The sequence below is a fragment of the Lepisosteus platostomus genome, chromosome 9, assembly GCF_059453375.1.
Source record: "Lepisosteus platostomus isolate fLepPlt1 chromosome 9, fLepPlt1.hap1, whole genome shotgun sequence".
In the NCBI taxonomy this organism is placed as follows: Eukaryota; Metazoa; Chordata; class Actinopteri; order Semionotiformes; family Lepisosteidae; genus Lepisosteus; species Lepisosteus platostomus.
Window position 1 is genome coordinate 1,759,805 of NC_142619.1, and position 15,260 is coordinate 1,775,064.

Genomic DNA, 15,260 nt, shown 5'->3' on the forward strand with positions numbered 1-15,260 from the left:
CAGAGGGGTCTTCTTGTTGTTTTAGATGCTTTCCCAGCGACTTGTCTGTTTTTCAGCTCATGATCCTGAATTGAGTTCTGACTGAGCAATTCTGAAACATGTGGGTTTGCATCATGGCAGTGCTGTTGTTGCTGTATTGTCTTATTGTCTGATGTGTTACTGTGTATTTTGCGACAACTTCCCTTAGGGGGCAATTAAGGTCAAAGGTCAAAGGTTAAAGGTAGTCGGAACTGGGGCTGCTGGGTATGTGGTCAGTACAGACACAGCAGGGAGAGACAGGCTGAAGACTTTCTTTATTAAGGACTGGGGGGGTACTTTGAGGGGACAGGAGATAGGGGATGGAGGGGGGGCGGGGTGTTGGTTGACGGAGACACTCTCTCACTCCTCTGCTCTTTCCTCTCCTCCTCATAGTTTCTTCTCTCCTCGGGGGCTCACAGACGCAGGGAGCAGGGGGTCGCGGAAGAGTCCGAAAACTGGATCGGATGGAGACAGAGAGGGGGGGAGGGATAGAGAGAGAGAGGGGGAGGAGGAGTGAGAGAGATCAGAGGTGTGGAAGAGGGAGAGACGGAGGGTGAGAGAGAGAAGAGGAGAGAGGGCAGAGGGAGACTCACCTGTTTAAATCTTCTCAGAGGGTTGGACTGGGAGAGAGAGGGGGAGAGAGAGAGAGAAGGCTGGTTAGTTTGTTGGTGAGGTAGACACACAGAAAGTGTGCCCTTACCACCTGTCTGTACCTGTCTTTCTCTCTCTGACTGCTGTTCCCCTCCTGTTTGTACCTGTCTCTCTCTCTGACTGCTGTTCCCCTCCTGTCTGTACCTGTCTCTCTCTCTCTGACTGCTGTTCCCCTCCTGTCTGTACCTGTCTCTCTCTCTGACTGCTGTTCCCCTCCTGTCTGTACCTGTCTCTCTCTCTGACTGCTGTTCCCCTCCTGTCTGTACCTGTCTCTCTCTCTCTGACTGCTGTTCCCCTCCTGTCTGTACCTGTCTCTCTCTCTGACTGCTGTTCCCCTCCTGTCTGTACCTGTCTCTCTCTCCTTTATTGAACCCGTTGTTAATTCATCTCTCCCCCCCCCGTAACCCCAGCCCCTCATTACCTCTGACCTCGTCTTGGAGGTACTCCACCTCGTCCTCCCCCAGCTCGTTGATGGCCCAGCACGAGTCCCTGCCCTCTCTCCCAGTCCCCTCCCCCTCCCCGAGTCCCCTCCCTCCCTTGTGACCCCGCCCCTCGCCCAAACCCCGCCCCTTATTACCTCTGACCTCCAGCTTGCACTCCACGTCGTCCTCCCCCAGCTCGTTGATGGCCCAGCACGAGTCCCTGCCCTCTCTCCCAGTCCCCTCCCCCTCCCCGAGTCCCCTCCCTCCCTTGTGACCCCGCCCCTCGCCCAAACCCCGCCCCCTTATTACCTCTGACCTCCAGCTTGCACTCCACCTCGTCCTCCCCCAGCTCGTTGATGGCCCGGCACGAGTACCTGCCCCCATCGTAGGGGCTGGGCTTGCGGATTTTGAGGGTCAGCACCCCCTGGCTGTTCTGCATCAGGTACTTGGGGTCCTCCCTGATCTCCATGTTGTTCTTCATCCAGATGATCTTGGGCTGCGGGGGGGGGGGGGGGGTAGAAACGGGGTGAGTGGTGCCCCCAGCAGGAGAGGGAGAGGGGCAGAGAGAGCGTGGGGGGGCTGATATGGCCAGTCATCACTTCTACACTTCTGTCTAGTATCAGGGTCCCCCCTGAGGGAGCAGTCCAGTCAACAGTACAGGGGTCCCCACTGAGGGAACAGTCCAGTCAACAGTACAGGGGTCCCCACTGAGGGAACAGTCCAGTCCGCAGTACCGGGGTCCCCACTGAGGGAACAGTCCAGTCAACAGTACAGGGGTCCCCACTGAGGGAACAGTCCAGTCCGCAGTACCGGGGTCCCCTCTGAGTGAGCAGTCCAGTCCGCAGAACTGGGGTCCCCTGAGGGAGAGAATGAACCTGCGTGCAGTACCTTGGGGAAGCCCCTGACCGAGCAGCTGATGGCAGCGCTGTACCCCGCGATGACCGAGCGATCCGCCAGCGGCTGAGTGAATTTGGGGGAGCAGCTCATGTCCTTTTCCTTATACTCTGGGGGCTTGTACTGCAGACCTGGGGGACACAGGAGAATTCACCCTGAAGCGGTCTTGGTGACTGACAGACCGACACACTGACACACTGACACACTGACAGACCCACACACTGACACACCGACACACTGACAGACCGACACACTGACACACTGACAGACTGACAGACCCACACACTGACACACTGACAGACCCACACACTGACACACTGACAGACCCACACACTGACACACCGACACACTGACAGACCCACACACACACACTGACAGACCGACACACTGACACACTGACAGACCCACACACTGACACACTGACAGACCGACACACTGACACACTGACAGACCGACACACTGACACGGGGCTGGACAGACCGACACACTGACAGACCGACACACTGACACGCTGAAACGCTTACACACTGACACAGATGCTGAAAGACAAACGCACAGAGACTAAGACAGACTGACACACACACAGACAGACAGAGGACTGGACAGACACAGACAGACACACAGACAGACAGAGGACTGGACAGACACAAAGAGACAGAGGACTGGACAGACCCAGACAGACACACAAACAGAGGACTGGACAGACACAGACAGACAGAGAGACAGACAGACCCGTCTTCTGGATGACAGCGGTGTTCTTGGTGACGCCGGCCTCCTCACTCAGACCACACAGATTCTCACTGAAGACGCGGAAGAAGTACTCGTTGCCCATGATGAGGTCAGACACGGTACAGTTGGTGCGCCTGTTGTGCTCGTAGACTGTGAACCACTCCTGTCGGAGAGAGCACAGAGGGGGAGGTCAACAGGAGAAGACACAGACGGCCAGAAACAGAAGGGGAGCCCGCAGGACAGGCAGGCGTTTACCATGGTTTTCTTGTCGGCCTTCTGGATGTTGTAACCCGTGATCTCACAGTTGCCGTCATTCCTGGGTGGTTTCCATTCCAGAGCAGCGTTAAAGCCCCAAACGTCAGTGATCTTCACTAAGAGAGGAGGGCCAGGTTTTTCTGATACAGAGAGAAAGATAGCTTAGTGGGACTCTGATATAGACCCCAGAGACACACCTCACACACACAGATTAATACAGACCCTAATATAGACCCTAGAGACACACCTCACACACAGATTAATACAGACCCTAATATAGACCCTAGAGACACACCTCACACACAGAGATTAATACAGACCCTAATATAGACCCAAGAGACACACCTCACACACACAGAGATTACAACAGACCCTAATATAGAACCCAGAGACACACCTCACACACAGAGATTAATACAGACCCTAATATAGACCCTAGAGACACACCTCACACACACAGAGATTAATACAGACCCTAATATAGACCCTAGAGACACACCTCACACACAGAGATTAATACAGACCCTAATATAGACCCTAGAGACACACCACACACACAGAGATTAATACAGATCCTAATATAGACCCTAAAGACACTCCTCACACACACAGATTAATACAGACCCTAATATAGACCCTAGAGACACACCTCACACACACACAGATTAATACAGATCCTAATATAGACCCTAGAGACACACCTCACACACACAGATTAATACAGACACTAATATAGACCCCAGAGACACACCTCACACACAGATTAATACAGACCCTAATATAGACCCCAGAGACACACCTCACACACAGAGGGATTAATGCAGATTTTAACCAAGAAGGTTAAAAAGAGAGACAGTCTCACCAACAATGCGGATGTCGATAGTTGCAGAGTCCTGCATGTTCTCTATTTGTACAGTCAGAGTGTAGTTCCCAGAGTGCTCCTTCTCTGCCGAGCGGATAAACAGGATGGTGTCCACATCACTTGTCCGAATCCCAATTTTCTTTTGGTCTATGGGCTCCCCATCCTTTGTCCAGCTCACAATGGGACGAGGCTTACCCTGTGAGACATAGAGTACAAAGGGTTAATACAGACACACTGACTGGACACTCCAGTACATTAACACTGCACTGAGAGAGAGAGGGGTTCATACAGACACACTGACTGGACACTTCAGTACATGAACACTGCACTGAGAGAGAGAGGGGTTAATACATACACACTGACTGGACACTCCAGTACATTAACACTGCACTGAGAGAGAGAGGGGTTCATACAGACACACTGACTGGACACTGACCATGAAGGGGATGACCAGGTTGACCTTCTCCCCAACCTTCTTGATGAACCTTGTTCTCAATTGGCGTGGCAGTCGGATCTTGGGGTACTCTGTGGGATCGAGAGCGAAGCACAGTCACACACCCCAGGAGCTCACCCGACACTGACACACGGAGAGGACTGACTGACCGGTCCCTCAGCTGGGCCCTGAGCCCAGCCCAGCCATCCAGCTGCAGTGCTGACCTCTGAGCCACTGTGCCCTCAGTCTCACGACTCATAATCAGCAGTTTATTGATCCCAGGAGCTCACCAGCTTCAACCACAGGGCTGGGCAGCTTGTTCCCCACCCCCACCCCCCTCTGTGTACAGAGGAGCCTCCTGTCCCGACTGGAGGAGCTCACCCAGCTGTGTCTGGAGAGAAGCCAGGGTATCAGCTTCAACCACAGGGCTGGGCAGCTTGTTCCCCACCCCCACCCCCCTCTGTGTACAGAGGAGCCTCCTGTCCCGACTGGAGGAGCTCACCCAGCTGTGTCTGGAGAGAAGCCAGGGTATCAGCTTCAACCACAGGGCTGGGCAGCTTGTTCCCCACCCCCACCCCCCTCGGTGTACAGAAGAGCCTCCTGTCCTGACTGGAGGAGCTCACCCAGCTGTGTCTGGAGAGACGCCAGGGTATCGGCTTCAACCACAGGGCTGGGCAGCTTGTTCCCCACTCCCACCCCCCTCTGTGTACAGAAGAGCCTCCTGTCCTGACTGGAGGAGCTCACCCAGCTGTGTCTGGAGAGAAGCCGGGGTATCGGCCTCAACCACAGAGCTGGGCAGCTTGTTCCCCACCCCCACCACCCTCTGTGTACAGAAGAGCCTCCTGTCCTGACTGGAGGAGCTCACCCAGCTGTGTCTGGAGAGAAGCCAGGGTATCGGCTTCAACCACAGGGCTGGGCAGCTTGTTCCCCACTCCCACCCCCCTCTGTGTACAGAAGAGCCTCCTGTCCTGACTGGAGGAGCTCACCCAGCTGTGTCTGGAGAGAAGCCAGGGTATCGGCTTCAACCACAGGGCTGGGCAGCTTGTTCCCCACCCCCACCCCCCTCGGTGTACAGGACACAGCGCAGACTCACGGACGATCTCGCGGATGGTGACAGGCTGGCTCAGCACGGCCGGGTTGCTGCGGCCGGCGATGTTGACAGCAGTGACGCGGAAGTTCATCTTCTCTCCCGTGGGCAGCCCCTTGACCATGAAGCTGTTCCTGTCGATCAGATCCTTGTTGGCCGCGACCCACTCGGTGTCTGGGGGGGCGGAGGGGGACAGGACACGCCCTCAGCTCTGCTGTCACCATGACTGCTGTCCCCAGGCAGCCCAGTCGCCCCTGGGGGTGACGGCTGACACAAGCTCTGACCTTCTGTGACCCGACCTCTGACCTTCTCTGACACCACCTCTGACCTTCCTTGACTGACCTCCGGCATGACCTCTGACCTTCTCTGACACCACCTCTGACCTTCCGTGTCTGACCTCCGGCATGACCTCTGACCTTCTCTGACACCACCTCTGACCTTCCTTGACTGACCTCCGGCATGACCTCTGACCTTCTCTGACACCACCTCTGACCTTCCTTGACTGACCTCCGGCATGACCTCTGACCTTCTCTGACACCACCTCTGACCTTCCTTGTCTGACCTCCGGCATGACCTCTGACCTTCTCTGACACCACCTCTGACCTTCCTTGTCTGATCTCTGGCGTGACCTCTGACCTTCATTGACTGACCTCTGGCATGACCTCTGACCTTCTCTAACATGACCTCCGACCTTCGCTGATCTGACCTCCATCATGACCCATGACCTTCTCTGACCTGACCTCTGACTTTCTCTGGCCAATGTTTTGACCCCCCCAGGGATACTTGTCTCACAGCAACCTGTCCTTCATTGCCAGGTCAGTCGTGGGTTCAAAGCATATGGTTCAACAAACCCTCTCCTGTCAGTACCTGTCTGTCTCTCCCTCTGTCTGTATCCCAGCCTGTCTCTCTCTCCTGTCAGTATCTGTCTGTCTCTTCCTCTGTATCCCACCCTGTCTCTCTCTCCTGTCAGTACCTGTCTGTCTCTCCCTCTGTCTGTATCCCAGCCTGTCTCTCTCTCCTGTCAGTATCTGTCTGTCTCTCCCTCTGTCTGTATCCCAGCCTGTCTCTCTCTCCTGTCAGTATCTGTCTCTCTCCCTCTGTCTGTATCCCAGCCTGTCTCTCTCTCCTGTCAGTACCTGTCTGTCTCTCCCCCTGCATGTCTCACCTCCCTCCTTGCAGTACTCGATGATGTAGCCATCGATGCCCCCCGCCCCGAGGCGCTCCGGGGGGCGCCACTTCAGCGTCGTCGTGCTGTCGGTGACGTCCTCCACCGTCAGGTGGGTGGGCTCGCTGGTGGGGGCTGAGGGGGAGACAGAGATGGGGGTGAGACAGCCAGAAGGCAGTGAGTGAGGCTGTGAAACAGCTCACTTACACACAGAGAGAGACCCACCAAGAGACAGACACACACACAGACAGGTTACAGAGAGACACATGTACCGATGAACATGAGGGTTTGGAGCTGACACTGGACTGGGGGAGAGAGACACAGAGACAGTACCGATGGGCATGAAGGGTTTGGAGCTGACGCTGGACTGGGGGAGAGAGACACAGAGACAGTACCGATGGGCATGAAGGGTTTGGAGCTGACTCTGGACTGGGGGAGAGAGACACAGAGACAGTACCGATGGGCATGAAGGGTTTGGAGCTGACACTGGACTGGGGGAGAGAGACACAGAGACAGTACCGATGGGCATGAAGGGTTTGGAGCTGACTCTGGACTGGGGGAGAGAGACACAGAGACAGTACCGATGGGCATGAAGGGTTTGGAGCTGACACTGGACTGGGGGAGAGAGACACAGAGACAGTACCGATGGGCATGAAGGGTTTGGAGCTGACTCTGGACTGGGGGAGAGAGACACAGAGACACAGAGACAGTACCGATGGGCATGAAGGGTTTGGAGCTGACACTGGACTGGGGGAGAGAGACACAGAGACAGTACCGATGGGCATGAAGGGTTTGGAGCTGACACTGGACTGGGGGAGAGAGACACAGAGACAGTACCGATGGGCATGAAGGGTTTGGAGCTGACACTGGACTGGGAGAGAGACACAGAGAGACAGTACTGATGGGCATGAAGGGTTTGGAGCTGACTCTGGACTGGGGGAGAGAGACACAGAGACAGTACCGATGGGCATGAAGGGTTTGAAGCTGACACTGGACTGGGGGAGAGAGACACAGAGACAGTACCGATGGGCATGAAGGGTTTGGAGCTGACACTGGACTGGGGGAGAGAGACACAGAGACAGTACCGATGGGCATGAAGGGTTTGGAGCTGACACTGGACTGGGAGAGAGACACAGAGAGACAGTACTGATGGGCATGAAGGGTTTGGAGCTGACACTGGACTGGGGGAGAGAGACACAGAGACACAGAGACAGTACCGATGAACATGAAGGGTTTGGAGCTGACACTGGACTGGGGGAGAGAGACACAGAGACAGTACCGATGGGCATGAAGGGCTTGGAGCTGACTCTGGACTGGGGGAGAGAGACACAGAGACAGTACCGATGGGCATGAAGGGTTTGGAGCTGACACTGGACTGGGGGAGAGAGACACAGAGACAGTACCGATGGGCATGAAGGGCTTGGAGCTGACACTGGACTGGGGGAGAGAGACACAGAGACAGTACCGATGGGCATGAAGGGTTTGGAGCAGGCGCTGGGCTGGGACACCCCGATGCCATTCACTGCGAACACCCTCATCTCGTACAGGATGCCCTCAATCATCCTCTTGGCCTCATACGTGGTTTCGGCATAGATATCAAAATTCAGCTTTGTCCAACGGGAGCTCCCCTTCTTCTTCCTCTCCATCAGATAGCCTGGGCAACAGAGGAAGAGGAGGAGATTAAGACAGACTTCCTGAGCGCACTCTGCACTAGCAGTACACACAGAGCGAATAAGTAGGACTGTACCTTTAACTGGCTGACCCCCATCGATTTTGGGGGGCTCCCAGACAATGGTGGCACAGTCCTCCCCAACAGATGTGCACTTCACTGACTCTGGAGGATCAGGCACATCTGAGAGAGAGAGACACTCCAGTACATTAACACTGCACTGAGAGAGAGGGGTTAATACAGACACACTGACTGGACACTCCAGTACATTAACACTGCACTGAGAGAGAGAGGGGTTAATACAGACACACTGACTGGACACTCCAGTACATGAACACTGCACTGAGAGAGAGAGGGGTTAATACACACACTGACTGGACACTCCAGTACATTAACACTGCACTGAGAGAGAGGGGTTAATACAGACACACTGACTGGACACTCCAGTACATTAACACTGCACTGAGAGAGAGGGGGGTTAATACAGACACACTGACTGGACACTCCAGTACATTAACACTGCACTGAGAGAGAGGGGTTAATACAGACACTGGATGAGAGAGAGATGGATTTAGAGGGAGAGGGATGGAGAGAGCTCTCACCCACGATCTTGATGAAGAGCACAGCCTTGTCCTCTCCCGCTGGGTTGGTCACAGTGATGCTGTATTTCCCCTCATCGTCCCGCTCTGCACCCTCAATGGTGAAACAGCTCAAGTCCTTCCTGTTCTCCACCCGGACCCTGCCCTCCGACTGCACTATGGGCTGGGGAGAGAGGAGGGTGGGGGGAGAGAGATAGAGAGAGGGAGAGAGAGAGAGGGAGAGAGAGGGAGAGAGGAGGGTGGGGAGAGAGGGAGGAGGGTGGGGAGAGAGAGGGAGAGAGAGAGGGAGAGAGAGGGAGAAAGAGAGGGAGAGAGAGGAGGGTGGGGAGAGAGAGAGGGAGAGAGGAGGGTGGGGAGAGAGAGAGGGAGAGAGAGAGAGAGGGAGAGAGGAGGGTGGGGAGAGAGAGAGGGAGAGAGAGGAGGGTGGGGAGAGAGAGAGAGGGGGAGAGAGAGAGGAGAGTGGGGAGAGAGAGAGGGAGAGAGGAGGGTGGGGAGAGAGAGAGTCTGACAGACTCGTTCATGATGCTGAAAGAGGGGTATGTAGAGGGAGTCCTGTCTGTCTTCCTCCTCAGTGGGCACACATCAGGATCAGGACCGGCTGCTCTGCGTGGACCGTCTGCCTGCTCTCTTTAATCAGGACCTCCCAGGTCTTCTCTGGGATCTGTCATCTGCTTGGTCTCCGTAGAGCATCAGCCTGATCTGACTTAGATCTATCTGATCTACTGGGGTGATCTGCCTGATCTCTGTGGTCAGGATCTGTCTGATCTGCTGGGATGATCTATCTGATCTACTGGGATGATCTGCCTGATCTCTGTGGTCAGGATCTATCTGATCTACTGGGGTGATCTGCCTGATCTCTGTGGTCACAATCTGTCTGATCTGCTGGGGTGATCTATCTGATCTACTGGGGTGATCTGCCTGATCTCTGTGGTCAGGATCTGTCTGATCTGCTGAGGTGATCTGCCTGATCTCTGTGGTCACAATCTGTCTGATCTGCTGGGGTGATCTATCTGATCTACTGGGATAATCTGCCTGATCTCTGTGGTCAGGATCTATCTGATCTACTGGGGTGATCTGCCTGATCTCTGTGGTCAGGATCTGTCTGATCTGCTGAGGTGATCTGCCTGATCTCTGTGGTCACAATCTGTCTGATCAGCTGGGGTGATCTATCTGATCTACTGGGATGATCTGCCTGATCTCTGTGGTCACAATCTGTCTGATCTGCTGGGGTGATCTATCTGATCTACTGGGATAATCTGCCTGATCTCTGTGGTCAGGATCTATCTGATCTACTGGGGTGATCTGCCTGATCTCTGTGGTCAGGATCTGTCTGATCTGCTGAGGTGATCTGCCTGATCTCTGTGGTCACAATCTGTCTGATCTGCTGGGGTGATCTATCTGATCTACTGGGATGATCTGCCTGATCTCTGTGGTCACAATCTGTCTGATCTGCTGGGGTGATCTATCTGATCTACTGGGGTGATCTGCCTGATCTCTGTGGTCAGGATCTGTCTGATCTGCTGAGATGATCTGCCTGATCTCTGTGGTCACAATCTGTCTGATCTGCTGGGGTGATCTATCTGATCTACTGGGGTGATCTGCCTGATCTCTGTGGTCACAATCTGTCTGATCTGCTGGGGTGATCTGCCTGATCTCTGTGGTCAGGATCTGTCTGATCTGCTGAGGTGATCTGCCTGATCTCTGTGGTCACAATCTGTCTGATCTGCTGGGGTGATCTATCTGATCTACTGGGGTGATCTGCCTGATCTCTGTGGTCAGGATCTGTCTGATCTGCTGAGGTGATCTGCCTGATCTCTGTGGTCACAATCTGTCTGATCTGCTGGGGTGATCTGCCTGATCTCTGCGGTAAGGATCTGCCTGAACTGAGAAATGAATCGGCCGCCCTCACTTCTGTCCCCTCCTCCTCCTCTCACCTGGTCCGCCTTGGCCCACGTCACGACGGGCGCAGGCTCGCCCGTGATCTCCACGTCCAGCCGCAGCTTGTTGCCAGCGACAACAATGATGGTGTTCTGGGACACGACGTTGCCCGTGGTGTCCAGGTGGATCTTGGGGGGCTCTGGGGACAGCGGGGAGGGTGGGCATGGCGGAGAAGGCGAGGGAGGAAGAGGACGAGAGGAGCGGAGGAGGAGGAATGGCGCAGAGGGGAGCAGACAGGGAATTTAGTGGTGTGAAAAGAAGGCATCATCATCATCATCATCGTCATCATTTATATAAGGGGCTCGCTCACCTTGACGAGGAACGTAGTCGATCTTGATCTCTGAAAGGAAGGCACAGAGAAACGGAGAAAGTTAGTACAGCCAGCAGCTGCCTGCATGTCCACTGCGAGAGCACGGCTGCTTCAGACAACATGGCCCCCCGGGTCCCTGGGACTCTTCCACTCAAAGCCTCCGAAACCCCCACAATCCCTGGGTCGGTCCTTTCTCCTCTGGCCAGTGGCGCACGCAGAGGGTCTGCCTTCTGTCCCCCCCCTTCGCACGGCCAATAAACACCGCCCGGCCCAGAAAGCCTCTGTTTCCTGGTTAGGTGACCAAAGGCAGCAGCAAAGGCCTCTGGGGAATGTAGTCCAGACAGGCCGGCCATCTTGTCCGACCTGACTGTGAGCCCTCATGCTGTCTACTGTCTACAGCCAGCGAGCTAGGGGAGATACTGTATCGGTGCAGCTCACCGCTGCCCGTCCTAAGAGTGTCATGTGTCACATTGCGATCGATCCGGCCGCCTCGTTCCAAGAGAGCAAGAGAGTTCCGTTACCCAGGAAGTTGAGCTTTGCGGAGAGAGAGAGCGCGTAGCCGTCGGGGACAAAGGTGTAGTCGCCCTCGTCTTCCGGCTTCACGTTGTCTATTGTAAGCTTGTGGATTCTGTAAAAACAAACAGAGATCAGGGGACTGGGATAGCTGACTCTGTATTAGGGTCTGTGTGTCTCTAGGGTCTATATTAGGGTCTGTATTGATCTCTGTGTGTGTGAGGTGTGTCTCTAGGGTCTATATTAGTGTCTGTATTGATCTGTGTGTGTGAGGTATGTCTCTAGGGTCTATATTAGGGTCTGTATTGATCTGTGTGTGTGAGGTGTGTCTCTAGGGTCTATATTAGGGTCTGTATTAATCTCTGTGTGTGAGGTGTGTCTCTAGGGTCTATATTAGGGTCTGTATTGATCTCTGTGTGTGTGAGGTGTGTCTCTAGGGTCTATATTAGGATCTGTATTAATCTGTGTGTGTGAGGTGTGTCTCTAGGGTCTATATTAGGGTCTGTAGTAATCTGTGTGTGTGAGGTGTGTCTCTAGGGTCTATATTAGGGTCTGTATTGATCTCTGTGTGTGTGAGGTGTGTCTCTAGGGTCTATATTAGGATCTGTATTAATCTGTGTGTGTGAGGTGTGTCTCTAGGGTCTATATTAGGGTCTGTAGTAATCTGTGTATGTGAGGTGTGTCTCTAGGGTCTATATTAGGATCTGTATTGATCTGTGTGTGTGAGGTTTGTCTCTGGGGTCTATATTAGGGTCTGTATTAATCTGTGTGTGTGAGGTGTGTCTCTAGGGTCTATATTAGGGTCTGTATTGATCTTTGTGTGTGAGGTGTGTCTCTGGGGTCTATATTAGGGTCTGTATTAATCTCTGTGTGTGAGGTGTGTCTCTAGGGTCTATATTAGTGTCTGTATTGATCTGTGTGTGTGAGGTATGTCTCTAGGGTCTATATTAGGGTCTGTATTGATCTGTGTGTGTGAGGTGTGTCTCTAGGGTCTATATTAGGGTCTGTATTAATCTCTGTGTGTGAGGTGTGTCTCTAGGGTCTATATTAGGGTCTGTATTGATCTCTGTGTGTGTGAGGTGTGTCTCTAGGGTCTATATTAGGATCTGTATTAATCTGTGTGTGTGAGGTGTGTCTCTAGGGTCTATATTAGGGTCTGTAGTAATCTGTGTGTGTGAGGTGTGTCTCTAGGGTCTATATTAGGGTCTGTATTGATCTCTGTGTGTGTGAGGTGTGTCTCTAGGGTCTATATTAGGATCTGTATTAATCTGTGTGTGTGAGGTGTGTCTCTAGGGTCTATATTAGGGTCTGTAGTAATCTGTGTATGTGAGGTGTGTCTCTAGGGTCTATATTAGGATCTGTATTGATCTGTGTGTGTGAGGTTTGTCTCTGGGGTCTATATTAGGGTCTGTATTAATCTGTGTGTGTGAGGTGTGTCTCTAGGGTCTATATTAGGGTCTGTATTGATCTTTGTGTGTGAGGTGTGTCTCTGGGGTCTATATTAGGGTCTGTATTAATCTGTGTGTGTGAGGTGTGTCTCTAGGGTCTATATTAGGGTCTGTATTGATCTGTGTGTGTGAGGTGTGTCTCTGGGGTCTATATTAGGGTCTGTATTAATCTGTGTGTGTGAGGTGTGTCTCTAGGGTCTATATTAGGGTCTGTATTGATCTTTGTGTGTGAGGTGTGTCTCTGGGGTCTATATTAGGGTCTGTATTAATCTGTGTGTGTGAGGTGTGTCTCTAGGGTCTATATTAGGGTCTGTATTGATCTGTGTGTGTGAGGTGTGTCTCTGGGGTCGATATTAGGGTCTGTATTGATCTGTGTGTGTGAGGTGTGTCTCTAGGGTCTATATTAGGGTCTGTATTGATCTGTGTGTGTGAGGTGTGCCTCTAGGGTCTATATTAGGGTCTGTATTAATCTGTGTGCGTGAGGTGTGTCTCTAGAGTCTATATTAGGATCTGTATTAATCTGTGTGTGTGAGGTGTGTCTCTAGGGTCTATATTAGGGTCTGTATTGATCTGTGTGTGTGAGGTGTGTCTCTGGGGTCTATATTAGGGTCTGTATTGATCTGTGTGTGTGAGGTGTGTGTCTAGGGTCTATATTAGGGTCTGTATTAATCTGTGTGTGTGAGGTGTGCCTCTAGGGTCTACAGTATATTAGGGTCTTTATTAATCTGTGTGTGTGAGTTGTGCCTCTAGGGTCTATATCAGGGTCTGTATTAATCTCTGTGTGTGAGGTGTGTCTCTAGGGTCTATATTAGGGTCTGTATTAATCTCTCTGTGTGTGAGGTGTGTCTCTAGGGTCTATATTAGGGTCTGTATTGATCTGTGTGTGTGAGGTGTGTCTCTGGGGTCTATATTAGGGTCTGTATTAATCTGTGTGTGTGAGGTGTGTCTCTAGGGTCTATATTAGGGTCTGTATTGATCTGTGTGTGTGTGAGGTGTGTCTCTGGGGTCTATATTAGGGTCTGTATTAATCTGTGTGTGTGAGGTGTGTCTCTAGGGTCTATATTAGGGTCTGTATTGATCTGTGTGTGTGAGGTGTGTCTCTGGGGTCTATATTAGGGTCTGTATTAATCTGTGTGTGTGAGGTGTGTCTCTAGGGTCTATATTAGGGTCTGTATTGATCTGTGTGTGTGAGGTGTGCCTCTAGGGTCTATATTAGGGTCTGTATTGATCTGTGTGTGTGAGGTGTGTCTCTGGGGTCTATATTAGGGTCTGTATTGATCTGTGTGTGTGAGTTGTGTGTCTAGGGTCTATATTAGGGTCTGTATTAATCTGTGTGTGTGAGTTGTGCCTCTAGGGTCTATATTAGGGTCTGTATTAATCTGTGTGTGTGTGAGGTGTGTCTCTGGGGTCTATATTAGGGTCTGTATTAATCTGTGTGTGTGAGGTGTGTCTCTAGGGTCTATATCAGGGTCTGTATTAATCTCTGTGTGTGAGGTGTGTCTCTAGGGTCTATATTAGGGTCTGTATTAATCTCTGTGTGTGTGAGGTGTGTCTCTAGGGTCTATATTAGGGTCTGTATTAATCTGTGTGTGTGTGAGGTGTGTCTCTAGGGTCTATATTAGTGTCTGTATTAATCTGTATGTGTGTGAGGTGTGTCTCTAGGGTCTATATTAGGGTCTGTATTAATCTGTGTGTGTGAGGTGTGTCTCTAGGGTCTATATTAGGGTCTGTATTAATCTCTGTGTGTGTGAGGTGTGTCTCTAGGGTCTATATTAGGGTCTGTATTAATTTGTGTGTGTGAGGTGTGTGTCCCCTCCTCTCCTCTGTCTCTGTACCTCCCAATGTGAGTCATCTTGATGCGGTTGCTGGCCTTGACCTCCACTCCGTCCTTGAACCACTTGCCCGTGACTTTCTCGTCGGACACCTCGCACTTGAACATCGCCTGGTCCGCCGCCTTCACCGTCAGGTCCGCGATGCTCTGCAGCACCTTCAGCTCCTTGTCTGAGGCGGACAGACATTGTTCATGACCACAGAGAGTCAGGACCTCGGTTTTACGTCTCATCCGAAGGACGGCGCCTGTTTACAGTCCAGTGTCCCCGTCACTATACTGGGGCATTAGGACCCACACAGACCGCAGGGTGAGAGCGCCCCCTGCTGGCCCCACTAACACCTCTCCCAGCAGCAGCCTCAGCTCTCCCAGGAGTCTCCCCTCCAGGTACTGGCCAGGCCCACACTGCTGGGCTCCAGTGGGGCTGTGAGCTGGGTGA

At 52.8% G+C, this 15,260-nt stretch overlaps 1 protein-coding gene across 2 annotated transcripts in view; it reads right to left on the minus strand.

Moving 5' to 3' along the window:
* Positions 1–274: 274 nt before the first annotated feature.
* Positions 275–15,260, minus strand: part of mybpc2a (myosin binding protein Ca) — a 44,928-nt gene continuing 29,942 nt past the window's right edge. For both annotated transcript variants that reach the window (XM_088646243.1, XM_088646242.1), the window contains exons 15-31: positions 14,829–14,994; positions 11,554–11,660; positions 11,033–11,062; positions 10,719–10,861; positions 8,788–8,947; positions 8,264–8,368; positions 7,982–8,170; positions 6,517–6,651; positions 5,358–5,525; positions 4,268–4,356; positions 3,832–4,027; positions 2,970–3,109; positions 2,718–2,877; positions 1,980–2,116; positions 1,401–1,587; positions 612–638; positions 275–473 (exon numbers count right to left, since the gene is read on the minus strand). In XM_088646243.1, coding sequence (XP_088502369.1) covers positions 616–638; positions 1,401–1,587; positions 1,980–2,116; positions 2,718–2,877; positions 2,970–3,109; positions 3,832–4,027; positions 4,268–4,356; positions 5,358–5,525; positions 6,517–6,651; positions 7,982–8,170; positions 8,264–8,368; positions 8,788–8,947; positions 10,719–10,861; positions 11,033–11,062; positions 11,554–11,660; positions 14,829–14,994 — 2,135 coding nt within the window. In that variant the 3' untranslated portion in view covers positions 275–473; positions 612–615. The remainder of the gene's footprint in view (positions 474–611; positions 639–1,400; positions 1,588–1,979; positions 2,117–2,717; positions 2,878–2,969; positions 3,110–3,831; positions 4,028–4,267; positions 4,357–5,357; positions 5,526–6,516; positions 6,652–7,981; positions 8,171–8,263; positions 8,369–8,787; positions 8,948–10,718; positions 10,862–11,032; positions 11,063–11,553; positions 11,661–14,828; positions 14,995–15,260) is intronic.